This window comes from Solea solea, chromosome 9 (assembly GCF_958295425.1).
Source record: "Solea solea chromosome 9, fSolSol10.1, whole genome shotgun sequence".
In the NCBI taxonomy this organism is placed as follows: domain Eukaryota; kingdom Metazoa; phylum Chordata; class Actinopteri; order Pleuronectiformes; family Soleidae; genus Solea; species Solea solea.
Window position 1 is genome coordinate 17,050,816 of NC_081142.1, and position 18,637 is coordinate 17,069,452.

At 42.8% G+C, this 18,637-nt stretch overlaps 1 protein-coding gene across 1 annotated transcript in view; it reads right to left on the reverse strand.

The window, feature by feature from the left end:
- Window positions 1–18,637, reverse strand: part of cachd1 (cache domain containing 1) — a 72,881-nt gene that overhangs the window by 36,708 nt on the left and 17,536 nt on the right. The window contains exons 2-3 of the mRNA XM_058638296.1: window positions 8,459–8,521; window positions 4,244–4,392 (exon numbers count right to left, since the gene is read on the reverse strand). Coding sequence (XP_058494279.1) covers window positions 4,244–4,392; window positions 8,459–8,521 — 212 coding nt within the window. The remainder of the gene's footprint in view (window positions 1–4,243; window positions 4,393–8,458; window positions 8,522–18,637) is intronic.

Sequence of the window (18,637 nt, forward strand, 5' to 3'; positions counted from 1 at the left end):
ACTGGTGGCGAGACAATAGGCCTTTGAGTACGATAAGTTAAATGAATCATTAACCCTCATAAACACAACAAAGGCTACCGAGTCCGAGAGTCTTTGCTGTGGTTGTTTTGTGTCTCCTTTGGTTTCGTCGCTTCTCTTTACAGCCATTGTTTGTCTCTTTGTGGCAGTTTACAGTCTGTCTCTCTGTGTGTCTGTGTGTGTGCGTGTGTGTGGATGTTTTGTGTCTCTTTGTCAAAGTTGTTATGGTATGTGTGTCGTCTTTGGGTGGTAGGAAAACTTGTGTATAAGAAAGGCAGTTAAAAGATAGTGGAGATCTACAGTCTTAATCTGTCTGAGGAGAAAGTGGGTGCATTGAAAAGAGAGAGAAAAGGAAGAGGTAGAATATCAAGGATGGAATAAATACATGAATGAAAGCATGGAAGGAGAAAAGTTTAACGGAGGCGTGGAGAGAGGAACAAAGAAGAGGAGAGCGAAATAAGAAGAGGCTGACATTAACAGAGGCATGTGGAGAAAGAGAGAGGCAGCAGGGCTTACACCTGTTAAGGTCACTCACACAAAACACCCTCCCAACCTGCACAGTACGTCTCCATGTCCCTCAGTAACATGCAAACAGAGATATCATCATCACGCTGACGACGATGATACCTGCAACACAAGATCAGCTTGATCTGAAGGACCAAGTTTGAGTCACTGGTGCCACTTATACGCTTGATCCCGACTGTAAATCTGCCAGCATCTCAGATGGTGAGAATTCATCTAGGGAAACGGGAGCTTCATGTTAGTGCTGCCACCATATGTTACATGTATGAGTGAAGGTGCTGCAAATCCTTGGCGCAACATCATCCCTTATACACGACGTTACTACTGTACATATTGTGTAGGAACGTTGGGATCGGTGGAGTTGAGTTGTGTGTTGAGAAAAACTTTGATTTGATCACATGCTGCAGCTCAGTGTGTGTGCAGGACTACCTTTAGAGGAGGAACTGCTAGGCTGTGGATTAAAAATGTATGAAATTGACCCAAAACTGAGAGACACTATAAAAGCAGGAAGCTGCTGCAGACAGAACAGGAAAGTAGGAAAAAAAGTCAAGGATTTCTCTGCTAAATATCAAAAATCTTGTTGGTCTCAAACTTAAAAATCCTTAAAAGACATATAAAAGAGGTAAAGAACACAATAATGGTTAAAAACAACACAAACGGAAGGTTTAGTCGCTCCTCCAATAAAAACAAAAACGGAAAAGTCATAATCTATCACAGGTAAGAGCTGTGTAGCAACGTCTTGTAATGACGGTAAAACTTGAACCTTAAGGGTTGTTATGAGTGAACTATCTCCACAACCACAAGATCAATTGTCGGGAAATTTGGTGCCAGGATTTGTGTTTCCCTCAGGATTAAGAGCATATGTTCCAACACTTGTTTTGAGTCATATGTCATCTCTCATTCGCCCTCTTCTTCCACTTCCCCCGATACCTTTATCTCCTATTTTGTCGTGGCAAATGTTTGTTTTGCTCTTAAACAAACTCTTCAGGGTCATATTCGGTATTTTTGTTACTTTGAAGTCCTTGTGCAGCTTATCTTTTCGGGAACGACGGGTGAAATGAGAGCGTCGGACGCCATCTGGGGCTGCTCCCAAGCACACTTCTCACTTTTACAACTGATGAAATCGAAGCACCTTGAGTTTGCATTTTTAAAACCGTAGGCATACAAACACTCGCCGCCATCGCCGTGTTTTCTATGTGTGACACACGTTCGCTATTTTCAGGTGCAGCCTGTTGTTGACACTGACCAGTGATTAAAGCATACCAGCAGACACTTAGCACTGCCCTCCGTGGCCTCTCTGTGAAATGATAGCCTCCTAGCCTGGTGGCTAACGGACATGAACACCCTGTGAATCACCTGATCTGCCTCTAAGCTGGCTGACCTGACTCAGGCTGCTGATGCGTGAGACTAAAGAAGGGCACGGGGAAATGAACTCCACAAAGATTAGTCCCATCTTAATTGAGGGCTCACTCCAATTCTTTCACATGTACACCTACATACAAACATGTGTTCATGTCAAGGCTAATGTGTTTTTGCAAATCAAGTGTGTGTGTGAACAAGCAGGGACGAGGAAGAAGCTAATACATACATCTCTATCTAGCACGACTACTCGGCTTGGTACCAGTCGTGTCATTTTCCAGGTCGTCATAGCACGGCTGCACGAAAGTGCCGTGGCGTCACAGACACACTAGTGACGAGCAAAGCAGTTGTTTTCAGTGAACTGAATCATTAGAATCAGTTCATTAAAAAGATCTGTTCAGTACTTGCTGCATGACCGGAGCACTGAACTAAAATACAGCTGAACGGGTTGTGATTCGGATCACGATTGCCGGCTTTTAGCAGTGCAGTCCCTAAATATGTGACTCCTCTGTTTAATACTGAGATTTTAGAAATTACTTTGATAAATGTTGGAGATGAACGCATGTTTTCAGGGATTCTTCAAGTCTTTTTAACTGATCGCTTGGAACCTCACCAGAGCTGGTACTACAAAAAGCACCAGGTACCATCACTAATGGAAAAGCATGAAAAACAAGAGTCGAGCTGAGTTGAGCCGATTTGGAGGAGTTACCAAAATGGCTGCAAAGTGACCAGATTTAGCTGCATGGACTTTTCACCAAATGACAAATTGAATCTGAACATTTATCACGTTAAATTTCGCAGCTTATCAAAACTTAGTTTCAATGGCAAGACAATCGACATTCCACAAACTTAAAGCCAGAGAGAAACTTTTAGTTCGCTTCCCTGATACAGATTGCAGAGAAAACTAAATAATTGTACTCGCAGTAAAGAACACCACAATCCCTCATAAAGCCAAAAAATGAAACCGAGAGAGTGAGAGAGAGGGAGAGAGAGCTCTGTGCTTTTTCTCCTACTGAGGAAGATCCTTTGAAGTGCAGGGATCTATCAGAGGCTGCTCCAGTTTGGTATGTTCAACCCCACCACCAACTCCCTCTGTGTCATTCCATCTTTCCAACCAAGACCTTATATAATCATTTTCTCTGCAGTTTCTCCCCTCAGTCTCTCTCTCAAAGCTGTAAATCCGTGGATTCCAAACTGCAACATAAACACAGCTTGTTTGCGTGTGAACAAAGCCTCTATGTATGTATGTATGTACAAGTATGTCATGTGCATGGCTTGGCTACAGGTGGACAGTGCCCCCCGCTCCCTTCCTGCACAAGTAAAGGAAAGACAGGTGACCTTGCAGCCTGTGAAGTCTGCGGCACAGAAACTTCAGAGAGCAGTAACTGGTTACATCTGCTGATAAAGGGGAGACAGACAGACAGAAATGGAGAGAGGGGATGACGGGTGGAGACAGCTGCTGCTCTGTAGATTAGAGCTGAAAGCAGCTCTCTCTCTCTCTCTCTCTCCCTCTCCCCCTCAGCTTTGAACTGTGTTTGCCTGCTGGAGTTTGTGACTGGATAAAACGCAAGTCAACTGGGGAAATATTAAAATCCACCCGCACAGGATTTAAATCTGAAATATTAAATTTCACATCCAGGTTAAAAATAAAACAGGCCAGCACCCTTTGGCTAGATCCGGTCCCTAAATGACGTTTGTCAGGAACACGGTGAAATGAATCCCGTGAATTTGGAGCGATGTTTGTTTTGCGCAAGGTGAGGAGGTTTTTACAGGAGAGAGCACAAACCTCAGCCAAAGGACGGTTATTTTCCCAAACTGCACAGTGCCACAGACCTATTACACGATTTGTTTTCAAAACAATACTTTTTTTTTTTAGTGGAGTTTCAAATGCTGCTCGTGAGCAGAAAGAAAAACATGGCAATAAAGATAATCTCCTCGAGGTTTTTTGAATTTCTTTTCCATCCGTCCATTTTCGACCGCTCTTATCCTGCACGCGAGGTTTCGCGGTTTAAATGTAATTTCCTTTGCCAAGTAGGTCGTCTTTTTGACCACGTCTAGACTTTAAGTCATCACCTGTGAAATCCTAATATCTCCTAATCAATATTTAATCAAAGGTCTAACTTTAGCACAATGGAAGGATTTCAACCTTCAAATAATGTCACAAAGATTATTTTGATGGCTGAGCATCCCCTGCACTGGCACTATGTGACCTCTGGTTTATGGCTTATGTTGGAGTTCTGAGGAAGTGCCAACAGTGGGAGGTGGAGTTATTCCCCGTGGAGAAATATTTATAAGAGCATGAAAGAGAAAGTGTAAAAGTACATTATTGGAAAAAGTTACTCACTCCATCATTGAAGCTGGTATGGAGCAGCAGTCCTGTATTGCAGTGAGAGGAGAGGTAAGGTGGGCGGTGTACGAGGCTTCCACCACCTGTTTGTTCCTGTTCACTACATCCAGGTAGCGGTTGAACTTCTCCCGAATCTTCTTGGCCAACTGCACACACAAAAAAAAAACACAGACATTTATTATACACACACAGTTTGACCAAGGAAAACATGCTGTACATATAACCAAGCTATATAAAAAAAGATCTGTCGCACAGTTCAAATAGTGAAACACTAAACCCTGGAGGAACCTAAAAACCATCATAGTCCTCGCACAGTTCTGCACAAACAAGTTATTATTTAAAAGGTGTTAAATGACATCAAAACGTGGCCAGTCTTCAGGCGGCACAGAGTGTGAAATACATCACTTTTGGACCCAGAGCAGGATGATGGATGCCTGAGGCTGGAGAACATTAACTGCTCTATTCCTACCACGCAGCACGCTTCATCATTTAAAAATGTTAAATCTACGCAGAACTACAACACGGGGACACAATACAGAAAAAGCTGGGGAAGGTGGAGCACAAGGAATATTTAAGTGATTCCATGCAGTGTCCTTGTTTGGTGATTGTATCTCACAGAGCACCGTCCACTATCTGTATATGCTTACAGGAAGTGATTTAAACCTTAAATCCAAGACGACACACTTTGGGTCAGATGTCCTGTTTTCGACGTTTATGTGTCTTTAAGAGGCTCAGTGACCAGGCAGCAGGAAGTTTTCTAAACAAATGCAGTTGTGTTTACTGGGACCAGACATGCATTATGCTTTGTCTTTTTCTTGCTGTGAAGAAATAGGTTCTGGTTGAGCACACATCTCACAGTGCTCTTTCAAACTGGGGCTCCAGCCTCTTGGGATAAACCAATAACCAGCGCTGTTGTGGCCTCCTGGAGGACATTATTAACCCGCGCACACGCAACAGAAAACAGATGTGTGATCTTGCACTGTGTGTGAATAAACACCCTGAAAACCATGCTAGATGGGACCGTGGGGAACCCAAATCTAAGACCCAAGCTGAGTTCCCTTCTTTTAACTCTCTTTACTTGAAAGTTTTCACTTGATCCACCATTTTACACAAATTGTGTAGTAATCATTGGCAGTTACACACATACATTTCTTGGTGTTTTTGTAAGTTGTATAATTCCACAATAACTGTTCATACTGTAAATCAAGTGATTTGAGAGTGAATGACACGTGTGCACCTTTAGGCTGCATCTAAAGCCTTTACAAAATCTAGTGTATGATGGGAGGATTTAACCGATCACAGGGGCGTTCAGAGAGTGAGAATTCCTATTGGCTGTTCTATTAAAGTATATTATTAAAGACTGTGTATAGGCCACTTGGGTAGGAAAATCAGTTATCTAACACCTGGAAAAAACTGCCTATGCTGCAAAAAAACCTAATAAATGAAAGAGCTAAAAAAAGAGAGTTGGACACGGAGTGAAAAAATATGTGTAAATATCAACAGTTTCAGAGATGGAGATATTTCCACTGAGTGCTCATCTGGTGTGAGGAACAAAAGGACTGAAGACATTAATATTCCAACCTGCTGATGAAACTCAACAATAGTTCTACTTCTACTGATCCTGCCTACTGCCGCTTATAGTATAGATTAACACTATACGTCTGTCTTAAAACAAATGTCTTAATGAACTCTGACACATTTTCTCAGTGGAAAAACCATAGAGGAATATGTTTTCCAAAGCCATTTAAAGTCACCTACTTTCACCAATGAACGCGGAAAAGCCTTATTTCCACAGTAACTGGACCCCCTTTGTTCACATCCCATAATTACCTATGCCTGTAAAGGGCTGTGATTCAAGCCAGGAGCGGGGAAATGTACCGCGACCCACTGACCGCTTGTGCACCTAATCAACCACTCGCTATTCCTATTAGGGGTTTAACAGGGACCTGAGACACACCCCACAATTACTGCACCACGAGGAACACACACACACACACTCACACATCGAGACACTGACCCGTGCATGCTCTCACACAGACGTACACAAACAAATATTGTACACATCGCCCCGGCACAGTACTCCTCAATGCACAGCAGTATGGCAATTAGCTGCAATGAACGTCGTATTAAAAAAAAAAGGGAGGAAATGGGCCAGTGTTCAGCTGACGAGTGTTTCCACAGCGAGGAGAAAAGACCCAAAACTTTGAACAGAGTGACTTCAGAGAAACCAGAAACCTTGAGCTATGCAAGTTAAAGCTAAGGTTACAGTCTGCCGCAGTGCAGCCAAAGCCAACCTGCACTGTGGAGATTAACCACATACTCTCTCCACTCTCTGACCAATCCAACCAGCATGGAGGGTTTCTAACACCCAGTACCGTCAACTCGGCCGCAGGACTGGAGTGAACAGAATGGGTGGAATGGGAGTTTTTTTTTTTTTTTTTTTTTCTTAAGGTTCGTCAAGTCTTCCACCACAATCACTCGCAGTAATGTTAATGGTACGTCTTAGTTTGGATCGGGGACAAACAACGCTCTGTGCTGCACACTCAAGAATCTCTGGAAACCTGACATACTTTGCTTCTACTCGGATAAATTCATCCATTGACTGAGTTAGAGAAGTTTCAGTATGGACTGGTTTGTTAAGGGCTGTTTTTGGGGTGATGTACTTACTATGTATGATTTCATAAAGCAAGAAAATGTATTTTCCATGGGTTTTCCTTTAGCGTCGTAGGTGTCACCTTGTGGGGAGGACTGAGCTGAAACAGGCTGAAATTCAAGACTGCTGCAAATGTTAGGACCTTTTTGCAACCCAGTTCTGATCTACATACAGTCGGTAACTGGATTCCACTGAAATCTGATGTCATCTGTAGATGGATGTGGATTTATAAACATTATCCATTATATTTTTTCTTCTTTTCTTTTTTTTTTTAAACAAATGTACGTGATGCACTGTAAAAACAAGGAGACAATGCACCGGCATGAATCCATGGATGCAGTCAGCCGTTTTAATTTAAGTTACCCACAGCAGTGACAGCACACACCAGTGAGCGAAACAAGGAGATGACATTCGGGAAACACAAAGGGACTGACTCAGAGAGAGAAAAAGGCAAGGATGCCTGTGTCTGAATTATGAATTTCAAGAGGAGAAACTTGTCAGAGAAGCCAGTACTACTCTACTCAGCAGCTCTCTGGCTGCTCTCCTCTCTCTCTCTTACTCATCCAGCTCTCTCTTCCTCTGCAGATGCACTGGCTTTGGCTCGGGGACACGGCCACTCTGCCCAGAGAAAAAGAGCAAGCCAACTATGCCAGAGCTGTCGTTCGGATTAATTGATGTTTGCCTCAGAAGGGCATTGGACAGAATGTATGGGCTGCCCACTGAGCTGTCTGTGAATATCAAATAATGAATCTCCTTCAAAAAAGGATCCATAATGAATTAAGCCAGTGCTGCACTGGAATCAGGCCTCATTAAAACACATCAAATCCATGCGAGTGCAGTACAACTCTCCAGACTTTATCCTTCTTAGGTTTCTGTGTAGCGGGGGGTTAAATCGACGCCGGACCTCTAAAAATCGAGTCTTGCACGATGAGGACTCCCATTCTATAGCCTGGACGCCCAAGTTAATGCAAGATAGTGAGCAACAATAAGAGCAATACGAGCTCCCTCCATCACATGTGTCACACGCATGCTCTGACTCACACAGTCACAGGAGCCACGCAAACAAACATCGACTTGTCTGTTCTTGCTCGTGGCTGTTTACCAGTCTGTTGTTTACTGTCACACTGCCAATATCCATATTACACAAACACACACACACGGATGCCAATGCGTAAACAAAATCTTGACTGATTCGGCACACGTGATATTTTGGGGATTCGGGGGGTCATTTAAAACAAATCTCACAGTTCTGGCACTGACATGTTTGTTTCCAAAAAAAGGAAACCTTTCTCTCCTTCAAGTCTTATTCTGTCTGACAGACTGCAGCTCTGCAGTGAGTGGAGAGTGAAAAAAACAGAACTTCAAAGCTTATGAGACAGCGGCTCAGAATTTTAATAAACACACATTTTCCTATGATGGCCAATGTCCCCGTGCGTGTGCGGGATTATTAAAACCCACATTCACACACAGTAATACAACCACAACTACTACAGCTACACACACATAGAGAGAGAGAGAGAGAGAGAGAGAGAGAGAGAGAGAGAGCCTTTGTAACTCACCTGCTGCACTTCCGTCTCTCCGTTTGATGTCTTCTCTGTGTACACGAACGAGTTGAAAATCCTCTGTAGAGAGACAGAGATGGGACAAAGCAGAGGCAGTGAGGTTAGATGAAAAGCAACGCTGGGGATTTACATCCTTTTACTGAAACACATCACTGGAGGCACAGGCAGTATTGGCAGTTTTTGCTCCTGCAGGTGGATTCTTTTTCTTTGGTGCATGTCACACACTTGGAACCATAGTTGTCAAATTAGGTGGAAATAAAATGTGGTGTTGCGGACTGTGTATAAAAAGCAATCTCATCCAATCAATTTATCATTGGCGCGACCCACGAATAGTCTTCCAGGGTTATTCCATTATACTGTACTTGGCAGGACGAGGAACAAGCACACTGTGATAAAACTGTGATTGGACTCACCCAAACTCACTGGGACGGCTAAAGCTTACTCGTGCAAATACAAGTATGTGCTTAAAAACTGCAAGTCCTGGATGGAGAGTTATTGTTTTGATTCAGGTTTAACAAGCATTTCAAACCACTGAGAAACTCCAGCGCTCCACCAAGTCAGCAAATCCCTTTTTGTGTAACCTTAGTGAATGCAAAAACAAACAAACAAACAACCAACATGAATAATGAGCAAACCATATTCATGGTATTTTTATGAATCAAGCATCAGGGCACAAGATTAAAAGAACATGTTGCTCTGTTTTGTGGGTGTTAAAATAAGATTATGTACGAGAATTACACAGCAGACACACAGGGATTTGCCTGAATCTAAGTTACTAGAGTAAAGGCAGACGTCGGCATCAGTCCTGGTGCGTTTTACTATTCCTCCTGAGAGAATGATAAAACTGTCCATCTTCTAAAACAACCAAGCCGTGGACCCAGACAGTACCGTTCTGTCGTTTCCATCAGTTTGGGGGAGGGTAATGAGTCACTTGTCTGGAGTCTGGATCAAGATCAGTAATAACAAAAAAAAATAAAAAATGGTTTGCATGAGACTGGATCACAAAGTAATGCCACATTTTTCCCCCCATCCACCTTCCAGACTGAAGCGTTTTATTACCCCTTGATTTATAATATTAAGAGACCAGGAAGCAAAACAGTGCATTATTGAAATATGGAGAAAATTAGTCGTGGTGTGACCTCAGCGCTCTGAGAGCACTAGAAAAAACACACACACACACAAACATGCACACACACCTGCTCAAATGGTCTCTGGGGTCCCATCAGCAAAATATTGTTTCTCTGACACACACACACACACACACACAAACACACTCTTTCCTAAACACAGGCAGCAGAGCCATGTGGCAGCTACAAACAGAGTAAAACTAATGTTTGTTTTGAGGCAGCAGGTAGGCCGCAGGTGTTTCACTTTAAGCCGCCCAACTACACACAAAGCCCTAAATTGCCAGGGTTCCTGCAACAACCGTTTCCTGCCGCCTGTCCTCACCCTTTGTTAGACACATTCCAGAGGTCGCCATTAACCACATCCAAGTAACCCTTGGCTGATTTGTCTCTCAAAGTAGAATCGGTTTCAAATAATCAAAGGGCAACACGAGTGAGTCCTTCAAAAAAACAGCACACAACAGGAGAACCTGAGCTTTCACCAGCTTAGATCTTTGTCTTCTCTAGTCCCAATAGGTTCACATTCATATTAAGACAAACTATTAATGACGATGAATGAATATGACAATAACTGATCATTACTAGAACACCTAGACTGTTTTGTGATATCTAGAAAATTAAAAAACTATGGACTGGCGACCTGTCCAGGGTGAACCCCGCCTTTCGCCCTTTGTCTGCCGGGATTGGCCCCGCCCCCACAACCCTTATGTGGAGGATAAAGCGGTAGATGATGGATGGATAGATACCAGTAAGCAGAGAAATAGAGCTTTGCTCCAATATACTCGTCATTACATAACCCCTCAGGACTTCCGCAGACCGAGCGTCTAATCACAGACAAGATTCACTAGCGTGTCACGCGTTTGTGACGTCAGCTTCTCAGTAACGGTTGAATAACTGCCAGATATTGAAAGTCAAAGTTATCTTGGAAAAAGGGGCAGAAGCACTCACTCATTGAACTTTTTTTTTTTTCCCAACAATTCTACAGCCATAAAATCAAACTACATCCAGGCGGCCTGAACATCATGGTGGTCATAAGAGGGTTAACTTATTAATCTTGGCTGCTCCACTTGAAATAAATGTGTATCTTCAACACAATAAACCCACTGATACATAGAGATAAAAAGTCGGGCAACAACACGACGCAAACAAACATGCAACTGTTTGCAGAAATCTCTTCACAGTGGCCTCTTCTTGGCCACCGTTACACTGTGTGGCCTACATTCTTGTGGATAAAGCATCAAATGTAATGTGATCATGTCTAATAAACACAAACACAGTGCTGACGGCCTCCAACTGAAAGTGCTCAGTTTTAATGCTGCTATTATGGTATGCACTGCTTTTATTTCACTGACTACACAAACAGGTTTGTAATGCTGTTATTGCTCGCACAAACGCACACACACACAGTTGCATATTTCACTGCAGAGTTATTTGCAAAGTGCAAAAGCCAACCTAGACAGTCTACTGTTCCACACCCTTCTTAGTGGAAAAAACAGCAGGTCCAAGCTGTGGAACTGTCAAATAAACATGAACACACACACACACACACACACACACACACACACACATACATACATACACATACAAACAGAGCTGCCACTACTTGCAGGAACCATGTCCTCTCTCCAAACACTGCCCAAACAAAGGAAAGGGAAAAAGTGGGGAGAACTCGGCATGCAAATGAAGAAAGGTCTCGTCTTCAGTCATGCGGCAGCGCTATGGAAAAAGCAGGGAACTAATACTAAAGAGGGAGGGGAAAAAAACTCCTGTTGTTGATTAGCCACAGGTTAGCTGTCTATCCCCCAGTGCCTCAAGTGTTTGTTGTTGGAGCTGCTTTGCGGTTTTCACAGCTATGGAGCAGCCAGGGAGGAATGCTCTGCTCTGAAACCTGAGAGGCCTGAGGCTGCCTGAGCCACTGTGGGCTTGTGGCCTCTCCTGACCCATAATCAAACAGTGAAACGTACACAGACACAAACACAACAGCGCGGAGGCCAGGTAGAGAGCTACGCGGCTTGTGAAAACTACTCCAAACACCACAAGTCTCAAAAACTAAACATTTGAGTTGCTCATTCGATGTCCACCATGACAATCGCAGCACATGGTAAGGAAAAAAAAAAAAAAAAGTTGGTATGATTCACAACTATAAAAGGAGTAGGAAATATGTATATATGTGTATATATATATATATTCCCCAGCTGTATAACTCATGAAAGCAGCAGGAAACTCCCATATTTTCCTGAAGCAATGGCTTTATGAAGCCCTGGCTTCATTCATCATGTTGTAAAATAAAATCATTTTACAGCGACAGCTTGTCGAGGACACTCCTGTTGGATCGCTACACGCAGCTCTTTAATAATATCAAAAGTCTGTTTTGTTCCTGAAGCCAGGTCTGAGGCAGCGCCGTAAAAACACACGTTTAACATACTCTGGGAACAAACAGGCAGCTACGCTCACAAGAGCCGCGTTCAGACTCCTGTCCAACGATCACCGAGCGCAAGCCGTCGTCTCATTGGCTCCCTTTTACACCTGGCATTAGGATCAGATAGCGATCCGATAGCGCTTCACCACGTGCATTTACACGTGGTATTGACGTCTCCGGTTTCCACGTCAAGATGCGAGTGCTGTACGAGCACGGTCACCTCCCCCAGACTACGGCGTCACATCCTGTGTGTTGCCATATCAACAGCAACAACAACGTTAGCTGCACGTGAAGACGCGCTGTTGTACGGACTCCTCTTCAAGGAGAGGAGGGTTAGTCCTTGACCTCAGAGGAATAGTTCATAAGAATTGATCAAACGCAGAGGGAGCACCAACTGTTAAGTGGTTTCTCGGGCCTGTAGTTCACTTGTTGTAATTCAAAGAAGACTCAGGAATCAGACAGATTACTGTTTTTATGTTGTTCAATAATGGTATCAATGGTCGTTATTATTTATGCAAGTTTACACATGTTTGTTCTGTGTTGAAACTATCATTTTTTTATTGGACAAAGTTGATTTTTAGATTACCGTCATCATGCTGCGGCAAATCTACCTGTGGGTACAAATGAACTTATTTGTATTAAATGTTTAGTTTTAACAGTTTTAATTTTTAAAATGTGCAGACACAAAGTGCCGATTGGAAGACAGACCATAGATAAATGTTTACTTGTCTGGATATTGAACCGTTGTATTGTATCACAAAGAAGGGGCCTTGTGTGTCACTATGGACAGCCCCGATATTCAAAGACAAATCAGTCGACTAGTTGCTATTGTTCAAGGTTGTTCTAGGTTAATCTGGCTGTGTATTTTAGAAATGCTTTATAATCTAAACTTTTTCCCAGCATATAACTTCACCATCTCTTCAGTTATAAAAAAAAAGATTAAACTTTAGCGCAAACAGGAGCATCTTTACAAAGCCTTCAGTTTCACCCTGTTGCAGCATCTCTCAGAAATGTCTCCATCAAAGGGAACTCGCCATGCGTATATATGTCCAACCATTTAATTGCGTCTGCCTCTTCAGCTCTTCTGCCAGGCACTCTCTCGCAGATGCCATAAACTACCCCAAGAGTCTCCTTTTTACGAGGCTCTTTTCTCAGTGAAGCATTACATAAAATCCAGAGGGGTAACTGATGATGAGCCCAGAGGCAGAGTTACACGAGTATATTCTGAGGTGACACACATTGGAAAAAAAAAAATGTGAAAAAGAAACAAAAAAAACCATTGAGCACAACTCAGAGATTCAAAATAAGAAGTGAAAAGAAGGAAAAGTGAACAAGCGAAGAAGGGGAGATGAGAGGAAGCGAGAAAACTGCAGCGGAAGAACTGACCTTGGAAATACGCTTATTAGCAATTCACTCATCTTCAAACGGTGGATATGTCAAAATGGGGCTGACATGCATGCACGTGCGCGCACACACACACACACACACACACAAAAACACATTCTCATTGACGATTTATATATTCGTCTTAAACTGAATCAGTTCCTCAGAAATGAGGCTCATTTGGACCAGGTTTTTGCGACTACTGGTCCTGACAACATAGGAGGATCAGTGTTTATGCCAGAATAGGTCCTCAGTAGGCAACACGTACAAGAACGGACAAACAAACACACACACACACACACACACACACACACAGACTAATCCTGTCTTTAGGGCTTGTTGAGCAGTGGTTCAAGGATTTATATGAGAAAACCCTGGAGGGTGTGAAAAGAGCATCACATGGGTGGGGCACATCCTGAAGGTGTGCGTGCGCGCGTGCGTGCGTGCGTGCGTGCGTGCGTGTGTGTGCGCATGTTCACCCAAGTGAATCAAATACATATGTGTACACAAACGTGCCTACCTCGTGTGTGTAGTGTGTAGCTAATACACTGCAAATGTCACTGTAAAAAAATGACAATTAATGTGAAGATCTCTCACACACACACACACACACACAAACACACACACTTCCCATCAACACAGCCCACAGTGTAAATGTGTGCAGCTGTAGGGCCTCAGAGATTGGTTTCAAAACAACTGACAGATAAAAGCATCAAGCCCAAGGGACAGTAACTACTGCATCCTCCATGCTGCTGGTATACAGCTCGGCCTCTCTCCTCCCTTCTATACTCCCCCCCCTCATTGCACTACAAAGGGCTGAAGCTAAGCATATGGTATTAGAGCTACACACTTCTGATGTGTGTGTGTGTGTGTGTGTGTGTGTGTGTGTGTGTGTGTGTGTGTGTGTGTGTGTGTGTGTGTGTGTGTGTGTACCCTTTGCCATGTCTTCATTGCAAACCTTACGCTCCTATTTTCGATTTTACAGAAAGCTACAAAGCAGGAGTGAGGAAACGAGGCACGCGGGAGTGGAAAAAACAAAAGGACACAGAGAGAGAACGAGTATAATGTTTCTGTATTTTTGGTCTGAAATAATTGCACCTGCAGCTTAGAGTTGCCATAACACACAAGCGAGGGGAAGAAGAACAGAAAAGATTGTGCTAATCAATGTTTCTGCGGGGATGAATGTGGTGCATGAACACAGAACAACAAACTGAGGTAACTGAGAGGGTTTCACTGTGTTTTCTATCAATTACAAAAACGAATTGATGTGTGATTCCCTACAGTCTTTTCACAGACTTTTTTTTTTGTTTTATTATCAAATATATTTATGCTTATATCCATGGTGCTGAAATGATCCTCATTAACAGTCGAAGATTGTGCTTCTGCTTCAATATGAGAAACACATTTGTGAGAGCGTATGATAATGTACTAGTGTTGAATAGTTGTCCAAATGGAAGCCAGCTGTGAGGTCGTGTCACAAAATTCAAAAAGATCTGGATTTAAAATCATTTACATGAACCAAATCTAACAAAAAGTACATCGGTGCCAGTTCATTCGGTGTTTTTCACACACAGGACTTGATTTTGATTTTTTGGGCTGTAAACATTCCGTTTAGTACAGGACCTTCTGTAAATGAGGTTCAGTTCATTAAGTCATCATAATACACTCTTTACTAAAAAGCAATGGCAGAAATACAACTCTGCTTTTTAGTTTCTTAGATATAAAACACATGTGTGTTACCGTAACAAATTACAAAGAAAGTCCTCCTTTATGAACTAGGAGTCCCATGAAAGACATACAGCTCCGGTGGGGATCGAGATCACAGAAACTCTCTTCACTTGTTCTTATTTATAAAGATAAGCAAGTCAATGTCTTGAGAATTCGAAAAATCAGCAAAGCCAATCGGTGTAGATTTCCACAGCATACTTTAGCTCGGAGGAATAAATCAAAAGAGGTCGTGACCACAGCTCCGTACAAAGCAGGAGCAGAAGGGAGGTTTGAGCAGGAAGAGGCATTTCAAATCTCAAATGTTAAATGTCCCTATCTTAGTCATAGAGACGTCAAACCATGGTTAATTAAGTGCGTCTCTGTTTCGACCCAGTGGAGCAGAGTTGGCTAATTAAATGACTGACCGTCGCCAGCGTCTGCCAACTGTCTACTGCTGCATTTAGAGGATGATGGGGGTCAATTTAATTTGCTTGAATCTAACTAACAGGCGACCTGAGGCATTGACTCCAAAGCCTCAGCCCACACACTGTGTAGGGGGAGATGTGTGTTTGTCTACAGCCAACTTGTTTCACTGTGCTCCATGTTCAATGTTCCACATTTATGTGTTTGTGGACATTAATACTATTTCTAGCTGCATTGATAATTCAGCTTTTATGTGACTTAACACTGTAATGGATTTAAAAAGTAAAAGTCTGAATCAAAAGGTTCACAGAAAAACAAAAATGATCACAAATTTCAGCCTAATGTTGACCATGTGTCAAACTACAACTGCTTAATATCTATATAATAAAAACATCAGTCATTGTGCCAGTGGACCATGTGTAGGTTATCACATAATCTGGCGTATTAACATCACACTTTAATTGATGTGTAAGAAGATGCTTTGATGCGCTCTCTCTTTGTGTTTGGTACATTCAAAAAAAGAATACAAGTCATACAGACAGACTAAAAACTAAAAACTGGACACAGCTACACTTACAGCGGTTTAGTACTGTAGGACGTGATCCAGGCAGTAAGGGTGTGGTGGTTTTGGTGGTGGTTTCGGCCAGCTGTTATGGCATCCAGCCTCGTGCCATAAAAATCGAGCCCGGGACCCTGTTCAATATCCGACAAGTCCAAGACCAACTGTGTCACACTGACCACATGTGATCGCTTTTCAACGTGGAGCAACTTGAACACATGAAAAAGCAACACTGAACACCACAGTCCCTAAATCCAATTGTCAAGAATCATAACTCATCATTGAGAACGCCATGAAAAGGGAGTCCAGCAGCTTGTGTATTTATGCTGAAGCAAAGACGGAGCAATTATATTTAATTGTAATTTAAAGCAGCGTGCTTGAAAACACAACCAATATTTTTCAGACATAGCGCTTAGTGGTGATCCTCTAAAAAAGCTTCACACAATTTTGATAGTTGACTAGTCATCGATTATCGAAATGATTATTCAGCTAATGGATAACCTTAAAAACGTCATAATATACTAGCCTAGACGTGCAACAGACTGTTTGTAGTCATTTCCAAACTGTCCAGCAACAGAGCAAAACAACGACGTAAGCGGGCAATTATCAACCATTTCATTTGTCTGCAACTAAGTTTGTCATGGAAAAAAAAGAAAGTTGGCTAATCAGGGCCTCGATATCACACAGCTCAAATATGCAATGTAAAGATATAAGAGACAAAAAACAATAGACCAACGCATCTACAGATGCTTTAGATCATCTTTCAGTCAAAATGGGCCTGTACAAAGAGCTTTTTTTAACCGATGTCTGTTTGAGTTTAACGCAGTTAACTATTGATGCTGCGAGTCTGAAAAAAACAAGAACCCCTTTTGTCCCGACAGCATTGGGGAGTGGAGTCACCACCACTCGGATTGTAACGGCCTCCCGACTGCCCCCTACCCCTACCCAAGCGGCCCTCAGTCTCAGCCTGGGATGTTTGCTCTCCCTCTCCACCAGACAGGATATAATGCTTTCCACATGTGGGAGAAATGGTGAGCGTATGGAGGGCGGAGGAGAGACGAAGGGAGCGAAGGCAGCGAAGGCAGGGGGAAACATGGGAAACATGGAAAAGCGGGGAGGGTTCAGATGTGAGCAGTAAAAGAGAAAAAGGGAAGACAGCAGAATTGTGGTTTAATAGTAACTCGAATCCAGGCTTTGTGTTAATTTGAGACTGTGACCTGTGAATAAATATGTTCAACTGGAATATCTTAAGAGTCGGAAACAGAGGAGTCTGCGGTGGAGCTTTCAAATGAACAAACGATCCATTGTGGAATGGAGAACTGATTTATGCAACACAACAACTTTGCTCCAGGAACAAAAAGAGCCACTTTTTTATACCTTTTAGGTTTCATAATTGGTTCCTGTTTCCAAATCGGTTTGCAACCGTAGGTGGAGAACGCCGTTTTGTTCCATCTAGACGCCGGTTAGAAAAACAAGTAAAGCGCAAGAGACAGCGTGACAATGGAAAAGACATTTGGCGAGCAGTCTTTCGTCAGACTCGTATGTTTAGCGTTACCCAATTTAGCCCTCGTGCTGCAAAGGACAAAGGACAGCAATGATCCCTCTGAATCAAAAATGAGGCAAATGAGAAACATAATTCAGCAGCTTAAATAAGTTTCAAACTTTAAAAAAAAAACAAGGTCAGACGTGGCTTTGTGCTCAAAATGAAAGCGTAAGATGCTGTGATGTCACACATCAGTATTATTATCCAGGCTCTGTGCTCCTAGCACATACTAAAAGACGCGAGTTTGCAGGAACGTGGGAAATGAATGCGGTAAAAGGTGTTGGGCCTAAGTCATTACCTCAATACGCAGAGTCCTTTAATGTCAAAGCAGAGTCATTAAAACAAGGCCACAGGCCACAGGAACACGGACTAATCCTTCTTGACTAATAAGACACATACTAACTTCAATTCAGAATAATAATTCTCCATTGGGGCATTCCACCATCCAAACCTTTTTAAGCTGCAAGCAAATGTCATGATCTTAGCGACGGGAAAACCCGCTGAATATATTCAAACAACATAACACAAGTTTAGACTGAGTTTCTTGACGTCTTGGATATGGTTCACACACACACACACACACACACACACACACACACACACACACACACACACACACACACACACACACACACACACACACACACACACACACACACACACACACACACACACACACACACACACACACACACACGGCGTAATGCAAAGGTGCCACAGGGGCAGTGATGCATCTTGGGAATCGCAACTGGCTGTTAAAGTGGAGCCGATGTGAAAACGTTCCAAAGACAGATCAAAGCCGCATACCTGAGCGCCTCCATTAAGCTGATAAAATCTGGGAGTAAGAGAGGACGAAAACAAAACCTCACACAGGGCAGTTAAATTAGTTCAACGGAAGAATGTGGGCTAATGAGCAAATGCTGCACTTTCACTCCATATCAAAAGGGCTAATAAATTATGTTCACATGACTGAGACTGGCCAGAGAATTCATCAACGACGCAAGCATGGCATGCACAA